This window comes from Cebus imitator, unplaced genomic scaffold, assembly GCF_001604975.1.
Source record: "Cebus imitator isolate Cc_AM_T3 unplaced genomic scaffold, Cebus_imitator-1.0 Scaffold112, whole genome shotgun sequence".
NCBI lineage: Eukaryota > Metazoa > Chordata > Mammalia > Primates > Cebidae > Cebus > Cebus imitator.
The window spans coordinates 241,948-251,861 of NW_016107427.1; the positions used below are offsets into that span (position 1 = coordinate 241,948).

The 9,914-nt window shown below is 49.9% G+C and overlaps 1 protein-coding gene across 1 annotated transcript in view; it reads left to right on the forward strand.

The window, feature by feature from the left end:
• The window catches only part of LOC108311144 (aryl hydrocarbon receptor-like), a 47,085-nt gene extending 38,481 nt beyond the window's left edge, over positions 1-8,604 (forward strand). Inside the window, exons 7-11 of the mRNA XM_037741986.1 lie at positions 844-986; positions 1,607-1,809; positions 2,657-2,766; positions 2,931-3,072; positions 6,907-8,604. Coding sequence (XP_037597914.1) covers positions 844-986; positions 1,607-1,809; positions 2,657-2,766; positions 2,931-3,072; positions 6,907-8,548 — 2,240 coding nt within the window. The 3' untranslated portion in view covers positions 8,549-8,604. The remainder of the gene's footprint in view (positions 1-843; positions 987-1,606; positions 1,810-2,656; positions 2,767-2,930; positions 3,073-6,906) is intronic.
• The last annotated feature ends 1,310 nt before the right edge of the window (positions 8,605-9,914 follow it).

Consider the following 9,914-nt stretch of genomic DNA (forward strand, 5'->3'; position numbering starts at 1 on the left):
CACGCGCCACCATGCCCAGCTAATTTTTTGTATTTTTAGTAGAGACGGGGTTTCACCATGTTGACCAGGATGGTCTTGATCTCTTGACCTTGTGATACACCCACCTCAGCCTCCCAAAGTGCGGGGATTACAGGCTTGAGCCACCGCGCCCGGCCGATGTGACATATTTTAATGTCACTATGTCAGCTGAGTGAAGGACAAATGGTAAGGTGCAAGGGTGGAAGCAGGATACCACTTAGAAGGCTATGGCAAGGTTAAGGCGAGAAAAAAAAAAGTAACAGCAAAGTCTTACAGAGGTTATAGTGCACCAGGCACTATTAGATAAGATGTAAACTTGTCTAATTCTCCTAGCAATCTTATTAAGTCAGATGAGAAAACCAAGGCCCATAGCGAGGTTAAATAACCTAATCAGAGTCACAAAACAAGTGAGGCTCCAGTCTGGGTCCAGGTTCACTGTAATGTTCAGCTCATAATAAGGAAACTGATCAGCACAGTAGAGGTGAAGGTGATGACAACTGGTTGGCTGTAGCTATAGCTCAACAGTGGAGCCAACAGGATAAGCAGTGGATGGATAGACATATTACAGTGCATCATCCCGTTTTTATCTTCGTCCTCATGAGATGGCAAAGGCAGGCAGGCAGAAGGGACTGCTACCATCACGTGTGAGAAAGCCAGCCTGAGTGGCTGATCCAAGTCATCCTGCCAAGTGAAGGCCACAGTTCACTTGGCCTCAGGGCTTGTGACCCATTTTCTCTACCCACCAGCTGCTTCCTATAGTATTTCACCTCTGTGACAATGGCTGCACTGGTGGAGTCTCCTCAGCGTGTCTCTCTGTCTTTCCAGCACTGCCTGGAGAAAGTTTCCTCCCACTTAGTGGCACCCCTCCTGCCAGCCTGCAGCATCTGCCCTTGGAAGACCCTTCCTACCTGGAGAGAAGCTTTGTCTGTCGGTTCCGCTGCCTGCTGGACAATTCTTCTGGGTTTCTGGTAATTATAGTGTCTTTACAGGGTCAGGACTTGCAAAACCAGCATTTAAGTCTGCTCAGGTGGAGCACTGCCCAAGGCTTGGGCCAAGCCTCCTCACTACCCCAGAAATGGTCCTCAGAGCTTCAGCTCACTAACATTTCAGAGTGTCATGCCTGTTGAAGACTGAGTTGTCTTTTGAAACTTCCTCTGCCTAGTTAAGACTTGGGATATATTTACTTAAAATTCAAATACACTCTGGTACAACCCTACATTGGGGACTGCCCAGTTAATTCAGGATGTTAACATCCATCTCCTTCACTATCACCTGGAATTGTATATCCCCTCACAGCTTAACACTACACTCTGCAGCTTTGGGAAAAGAGCTGCATGGGTCAGGGCCCTGAGGGAGGGGCTGAGGAGCCATGAAAAATGAGCACCTGCTGGGCAGGCCAGAAGAATGCGGTTCCAGGCCTGCACACACGTGTGCTATGTGGGGGTTTCAAGGGGAGCTCTGCCTGTTTGGCTCCCAGCAGGGTACTGGGCTCCTCTGAATTCCATAAGGGGAAAAGTTTATACAGGTTTAGCTACTTAACATCCTCTTGTATTCTGTGATCATTATGTTTGTGGTTTTCTTTTTCCAGGAATTGAATTTCCAGGGCCATCTCAAATTCCTCCCTGGGCAGAACACTAAGTCAGAAGACAGCACCTTCTTGTCTCCTCAGCTAACCCTGCTGGCCACTGCAACACCTCGTCAGCCTCTCACCATCCTAGAGCTCCAAAACAAAACATTTCTTTTCCAAACAAAACACAAACTGGATTTCACACCTATAGCCTGTGATTCCAGGTATACTCCTCTGACTGGAAATCATGACTCCTAGGAGCAGTGCTCCAAGACTAGTTACGGCAAAATCCTGAGCCTAGAACCAAAGGCAAGGCACGAATAATTAGCCAATCCTGTCCAAATGGGTTCTGCGAAATGAGTCAGTAGAAAATACGCTGTGTTTACAGACAATGTACCAAATCTTCCATGTAAGATAGAGCATTTGAGTGAGGTGTGATACGGAGAGTAAATCTTGGGAAATACTTATCTCCTTCTTGGAGACTCCCATTAACAGATCATAGCGAAGCCCCAAGAAGTCCCATTAGGAAGAAATCTAATTAGTTTGGTCCATTTTTTTCACTTACTTAACAATGGAAGCCTTCTTGGGCAAATACCCACATGCAATACCAGTGTTTCTTAGAATGGAGTCTAGAAAACACTGGCTTAAGAGTAAGTAGTATGTAGTAGTATGACTTGCAGGGTTCATCTTTTCTGCTAAGATAATGGTGACCCATTTGATGGAAGCCGTGGAATACTTAAAAACACCACGTGTTCTCCCTCAAGCACAATTTTGTGTACAGTTTGAGATTCTCTTTACTCCAGGACAGGAACGCTTGCTCTACACCACAGGCCAATAAGAACAGGCTTAAAGCAGAATTATGAAACTGCATGTGTGGCAGAAGTGTCTAAGAGGTCACCACTATCTTTTCACTGTGGCTGCCCCTTAAAGGTCTCGCCCCAGCCGTGGTGATGGGAGAGGTGCCCTCCCAGACCTGGTTTTCCAGGCGTGGGGTAGGGCAGTGAGTCTTCATTCCTCCCGGCATTCCGCTTCCGCGCTGAAATATAAGGACGCGCGGTGTCTCCTCTACAGAGGGAAGGTGATTCTGGGCTACACCGACAGCGAGCTCTGCAGGAGGGGATCCGGCTACCAGTTCATCCACGCGGCAGACATGATGTACTGCGCCGAGAACCACGTGCGGAGTGAGTTCCAGAGGCGCCCCGGGGGCCTCAGGCTGCCCTGGGAGGGAGGCGGGCTAGACCCTCGCACCCCGCCCGGGGCTCCTCCCGCGGGGCGGCTCCTGACGGCTCCGAGAAGGGTTGGCGGGCGGCCTCGGGACGGCCCGTCTCTCCTCTGTCTTCTGCAGTGATGAGGACGGGCGAGAGCGGGCTCACGGTGTTCCGGCTGCTCACCAAGCAGGCCGGCTGGCTGTGGGTGCAGTCCAACGCGCGCCTGGTGTTCCGCGGCGGCCGGCCCGCGTGCATCGTCGCCAGACAGAGGGCCCTCACGTAAATGGTCCGGGCGCCCCGGCAGAGGCGGGGGCCGCGTCTTAGGGGCGCAGCCTGACGGAAATGGAGGCCCCGGAGGTGGCCTTGCGAGGGCCGGGTCTCGACTGAGGTCCCACGGCCGTGTAGTACGTGCGAATCCCTGGGACCGGTCGTAAGTGAGGGGCCGGCGTCTGCATCATCAAGGCGAGACGGAAGTGAAGCCACCCCCACCCCTCACCCCTCCAGGCCACGCTGCTGGTCCCGGCCCTGTCGGGCCCGGTCGTAAGTGAGGTTCCGGCGTCTGCGTCATCAAGGCGAGACGGAAGTGAAGCCCCGCAGGCCACGCTGCTTGTCCCGACCCTGTCGTGAGGGGCGGAAATGAGAGCCAAGCAGAAGGCGGGCTGATGGCGGCGAGTACGGTGTCCGTACCCCACGAGGCCGCCACCCCAGAGTGCCTTCGTATCCTCCAGGCCTGAGCCGGCGGCCCCAGGCCCCTCTTGTCCAATTCTTTGACATTGAACTGTGGTTCTTGCGTCAAGGGATTACGTAGCATCTAGTATGTCTAGTCCTTTTTCTTCCTTTCCTCCATCAAACATGCACATGCCTGTCACAGGGTTTTATTGTGACTGAACAGCAAAAATCCTTGAGCATATGGTTTTTCACCTCATTTTCCTCTCTCTTAGAAATCAAGTGGAAGTATAATATTAAAGGCCATAGTTCCAGTAGGGGGGCATTTCTCTTGCTTTTCCAGCTAATACTGAGGCCAAAAAGTATTACATAGAAACATCAACTGTCTCTTCTTAAGCCCATTTAGTTTAAACTGGTCCCAATGTTCAACAGTACGTCCTAAGAGTGAGTCCTTTGGGATCAGTGTCGTGGTTCCCATGAAGGAGGCAGGTGATGTTGAAAGAAAAGTTCCAAACCTGCGAGATTGTATTGTCACTGGCCAAGTTCCACTAAAAAGGCTAAGAGAGGTTTTTAAGGCCAGGTGCATTAATGAGGGGATCCCTGCTGAAAATCAAATTCTCTTATTCACACTATCTGAATAATATAAATGAGCTGAGCCATGAATCTTGGATAAAGCACAACATGGAATCTGACAAAAGAAATGTCAAATAAGCAAAGGAAATGAAGAGAACTTAGATGGGGGTGACCAGAGCAATCAGGCTCTGGGCAATTAGTGGCAGCGTGGGTTGGACAAGCAAAGCTGATTTGCCCAAATCCAAGAAAAGAACGTTTTTTTAGTGTTCAAATGAAACAAAACAGCACGGAGAAAAGTCCCCTGATTTTCATCCTAGTGCTTCTAACCTCCTGGGAATACAGCCCAGCAAGTCCCAGCCTCAATTTTCCTATCCCTCACTCATGATGGAATCACTCTGGTTCCTGAATAGGAAGCTCTTCATTCTCCGGGTTCACTGATTCCCTTCCTCCTGTACCACAGGCGCAGCTGCTCACTGCTTGCAAAGCCAATGACAAGGGCCAAGTGCAGTGAAAGGAAAGCGACTTTATTTTCCAAAGCTAGCAGTGGGGAAGCAGCTAGCTTATGACTCTAGAAACTGCTTCAAAAGTTTGGGCTAAGGTCAGCGATTTTAAAAAAGGGAAGCTTGATATGGGAGGCATGCAGGCATTATGCAGGATTCAAAGGACACGTGTTTCGCCCCAGTGCCTGTCTTCAGTTAAGATCGACCTGGAGTTTCAGGCTGATGCCATCTTGACAGTGGCTGGGTGGTAGTCTGTCCATCTTGAGACAGTCTTTAAGAGGAAGAGAACGCAACAGCTAGGGATTTATGCTTGTTTCTTTTTAAATTAGCCTCTGGTACTTCTTAACAAGCATATAGTTAGTTAAGTGTGCATGGTGTGAGTTTAACAAGCATTCATTAGATAAATGTGCATAATGGAAAAGGGAAGGGGTAGAGTTTTAAAGTGCACTTCAGGGCCATATTTCAAGACTAAGGAAAAGGCTTCTGCGGTTTGCTTCAAGGTTACACCTTGAAACTGGGGGGAAAACAGAGGAAAAAAAAACATTTTTAGTGTATTTTGAAGCTGAATTATGTGATTACGCTAATATGCCAAATTCTGAGGCCTCTACCAAAATGGCTACAAGTATTGAAGCCCTGAATACTAACTGCAGAGAATTCAAGACTCCATTTGCCTAGAATTTAAATTCTTAACCTAGAATCTTCCATCAACCATATTCAGTGGAAGTTGCTGTCTTCCATTGCATGCTGCAGAAATGAAACGTGAAAGGAAAATGAAAACTTGGGATCCCAATTCACTTTGCCCAAGGAAAAATTAAGCTGAAAGCTGAGTCATGCAAGAAGCTGTATTTCCTTTTGTTCTTAAGTCGATAGTTACAGATAAAAAGTTAAATATCTCCATGAGTAGCTACTCCAAGTTCACCTTATCTTACTGAGCAAGAGACAAATACATGATTGACTATTCCCTGACTTGCTCCCTTTCTCTTGCAACATGTGGATTCAGGAATATGACTAGGCCACCCTCTCCCCTCCAGCCTGCTCTTCTCCTTTAAATACTGATGCCCTCAAAATCATCTTTGGAGAACAGACTTGTCTCCAAGGTGCATGTCCTTAACCTTGGCAAAATAAACTTCTAAATTGATTGAGACCTGTCTCATATACTTTTTGGTTTACACTAGCAATGTGCCTCCTCAGAAATGGCATTTCTTCAGCCTACTTTCCTCACTTCTGCTGTAATTCTGTGCCATGTGGTCTTCTAAGAGGAAAGGAATCAAAGCTGTCACTCTGTAGGCTCATCTCAGGGCAGGGCAGACTAATAGCAGCTCCTATGACACTTCCTGGGTGATGCAGAATGTCTGCCATTAACTTTCAGAAGACCAAGATTTCATGTTGAAATCTTGTCAGCCTATAGCCTACTGTGTAGACTATGATGTGCATACTAGCAGAAAGCATTTCATTGTTGTTTCTTTTTACATTGCCAGGATATCAGACCGCAAAATGTTCTTTTCCATCCTGTGAACCTGCATGGCCCAGCCCCCATATGGCTCTGTGGCATGTCTGTATGAAATGGATGGTCAGAATGGGAAATGTAATGATGAATGTCTTAGTCCATTTTCTGTTGCTTATAACACTTTTAAATAATGACACTGGCACACTGAAAGTACTTAGATGTAAAGAAGCATAAGATATAAACAGTGAACACAGGAACACCAGAGTAGCCACACTAACATGAGACAACGCAAATTTAAAGACAAGGGTGTAACAAAAGGTATGAAGTGGGCTTCAGCTTCTTGAAAAGTTCATCCAGTGATAGAGTGTCCTGTGTCCATATCATGCTGGTCAGCTTCTGCCAGACACTACATTTTAATTCAGCTAGTTCTCTGTGGGACTTCAAACAGAATTTGCAGTTCCAAGCATGGACAGATCACCGAAGGAAGGTTCCAAACCTTGCTGGGTATGGTACAGTCACAGTGTTAGTGACTGTCAGGGCAGCCTGTTAATAGCCATGTCCCATGAGTCTGTTGGAAGGGAGGAAGGAAGGGAGAAATCATTCTACCCAGTGACAAATAGTCCATATGTCATTTTTGTGTAATGATTTATTTTCAAAGTAAACTTGAAGTTTAGGGAATTCCTACATTGAATTTTGGAATGCTCATCCCACATGTAAGCAGTTTTATCTGAGACTATTTCATAATGCAAGATAGAGAGTATTTATGCAGAATATTGTACTCCAGAAAATGCAAGAGAAGAGCAGGTGAACTTGCTATTGTGGCTCTTCTTTTTTCCTTGGCTGGAAAAGACAGAAAAGATGCTGTCCTGCCCCTTCCTCATTCACATACCCGTTCCTGGATATGCGTTTGTGTTTCCTTAACCACAGGAATGTGGAGGGTGAGGAGCACCTGCGCAAGCGGGACCTGCAGCTGCCGTTCACTTTCACTACCGGGGAGGCCATCCTGTATGAGAGCAGCCTCCCGAGCGCCCTGACTGCGCTCCCGGCCAGGAAGAGGACCAGGGCTAGGAAGGCTCTTCCAGCTGGCCAGGACCCTTCATGCCCAGGCTCTCTCTTTGGAGCCATGGTGCAGCAAGATGAATCCATGTACTTGTCCTGCATTAGCCCCACCCTCCAGGTCTCACTCTTGGAGAGGCAGGGGTCTGACAACAGATGTAAGGACAGGGAAAGGAAAGAGGAGGAGGAAGGCAGCTCCCTCCTGGCCCTCATTGAGACCCTGCTGGAGAAGGACAAGGAAGAACAGCCCAACCTTTGTTCCACCCTCCAGCACCTGGGTGTCACCAATCTCAGCCAGCATCTGTGCGAAGAGAAGCTTCAAGGAGCTGACTTGGGCCCTGCAGGACCTCAGAGCTGCCACCTGCCACCACCCAGCCGAGGAAGAGGACTCCACAGGGAGAAGAAGACCCACTCTTATGACAGTGGGAACGTGGACTTGTCCCCACCAGCCAGAATGACTTCTCTGCAGACCCTGAAGCCACCATCTTCTCAGGCCTCAGGCCAGCTAGCCACGGAAGCAGCTCCACCTCCAAACATGGTCTTGGGGCCCAGCTACCCTCAAGCACATCCCTGGCATTGTCTCATCACTGGCCCCTCTATCCCTGGCTCCACACTCCAGAACCTCCTCCGAGGCCCCCGACAGTGGTGGCCTCAGCACAGCCAGGCGGTGCCTTTGAACTTTGAGATGTGCCAGAAGCCAGCCTTTGACCTCAGCGCACTGCCCCCAGCCTCCAGCCCAAGCCACCCTGCTCAGGGTTTTCAGCCAAGCCACACACCTTTTCTCTCTGTAGGAGAAAATGTTCCTGGACACCTGGCTCCACCAGGCCCTGGTGTTCTGGATTTTTGCAAAGAATCTATGCTCTGGACCTCCACACACAGTGGTCAGGATCAGGGGTCCTTGATCCCCTCAGATCCTGCTTTCTGTGTCAACCCATGTGGTACCCACCATTTAGGCAGCATTTGGGATTCCCCCATCCAGGGCCACTCACTTGCAGTCCCCATGGAGGTGGCGGCAGGGCAGAAAGTAGGGCAGGCCCAGCCTGACCCCTTCAGCCGCCCGTGGGTGGTTGACCACTGCCTTCCATGGACAGGGCCGCCCAGTCCCAGCTTGTGCAGGGGTCAGCCCCCATCTGTGCAGGGGGCACCTGGGACACCAGAGGAAACATCTGGAGTTGGAGAGCATCCACCCCACTCTCTGGGGCCAGGCCAGCTTTCCAGGAGTCCAGCCTGTCCTTCCCAAGTACTTCTGCATAGACCCTCGGCCATGCGGGGCTCTTACACTGCAGACCCCGACCGGGCCACCAAGCAGCTGCAGTGGGTGCAGGTGGGGCTGCAAAGCAAGGAGCACTGCGAGCCAGTGAGAGAAGGGGCACCAAGTGTCTATCACCAGGCTGGCCACCCGAGAGACACCATTCCCCAGGCTCCTCAGCAGAACCCCTTCCCATCCCCTGACTCTACCAGCACTCCCCACATGCAGGTGGCAACCGCTACAGCAGCCCAGCAGAGCTCATGAGACAGGCCAAAGATAGACCACAGGTGCCACCTTGCCTGGCCCAGCCTATCTGCCCCCCTGACCTGGCCTGGCCTCCCACGTCCATGCAGGGCAGCTATGACATTAGGCTCCAGGTAGGTGTTGGCACACAGGGTCTCAGAAAGCCAGGAGCGGCAGGGAAGGGCACCCCACCACACTGGTCAGGCACAGAGCTGCTGGCAAATGTGGACATGACAAGGCCTTAGCCCAGACAGACAGTATAAGGAGGGGTGGTGGAGCTGGCCCAGCCTCGGCTTGGGTTGCTGTGGGGTCCAGAGTGGGGACACAGAGAGATTTTGCAAAGGTAGCAGGTTACTGCCATTGTGGGTCACGTGAAGCCAGTGGTGGTGGCGGCAGCAGCCCACAGGAGGGCCCCGCCTGGTGTCTTCTGGGCTATCGCTGAGCTGCCTGGGTGCTCCCCGTAATTTAGCCCAGCTTTGGACCACAAGAACTTGACTCAGTCACAGATATCTGAATGTGGTCCTCTTGCAACCCGCTGCGTGCACCACTTCCAACATCCCATGCAGAGACCAGCACTCCTCCTTTGGCTGGTGCTGCTGGAGGCCCTCTGCAGGCTTGAAGTCTTCATGTAACTAACTTTCCCCCAGAAACACAGCTTTGGTTGGAAATCACAGGAGAGTGTACCTGCTTCCCTCACCTTCTGTCTTGGTTTCTGGGCAATGCCCTCAGGACTAAGCAGAGGTGTGTAGCTGTTTCCCTGAACACTAAATGGCCCCAAATAGCCCCATCTTGAGTCCTCCCCCGACTTTGCTGGGTTTTCTGTCCCTTCTCATTGGACACTGCAACCCCTCACTTCTGCTTTCCGGGCTCTCAGGCTGCCCATGTCTAGGGTCCCTGCTCACCTCTCTTCCCATTGTTTTGTTTTCATCTGTTATAGGTTAGAAAATCTGAAGACAAGATTTGATACACTTACCTGAAACCAAAATAAACAGATTCCTAATCAAAGCCTAAATAAATAAGTATCAATTTTAGACTCCTCGAACTAACCCTCTTCTTTTTTCAACAAATCTGTTCTTACTCAGTTTCCTGTTTTCCTAACAGCGTGTTCCCAAAACAAAGGTCACCACAACATGGTACTGGGGATTCCAGGCCCAAAAGGAAACACGTTTCCCCAAGTCTGACATAGGAAGGCAGTGTCGTGCTCTGCATGTCTACCAAGGTGATTTGGGGCCTTAACTGCTGACATGTTCCCTGAAATTGAAGTTTCTTAAGCTCTCAGATTACTGGGTGAATGTTTAACTTTTTTCTGTGGGTATAATTACACATACCTGAAAGCTTAATCTCTGGATCCCAAAGATATACTTTTCAACTTCATTTAATTCAGTGC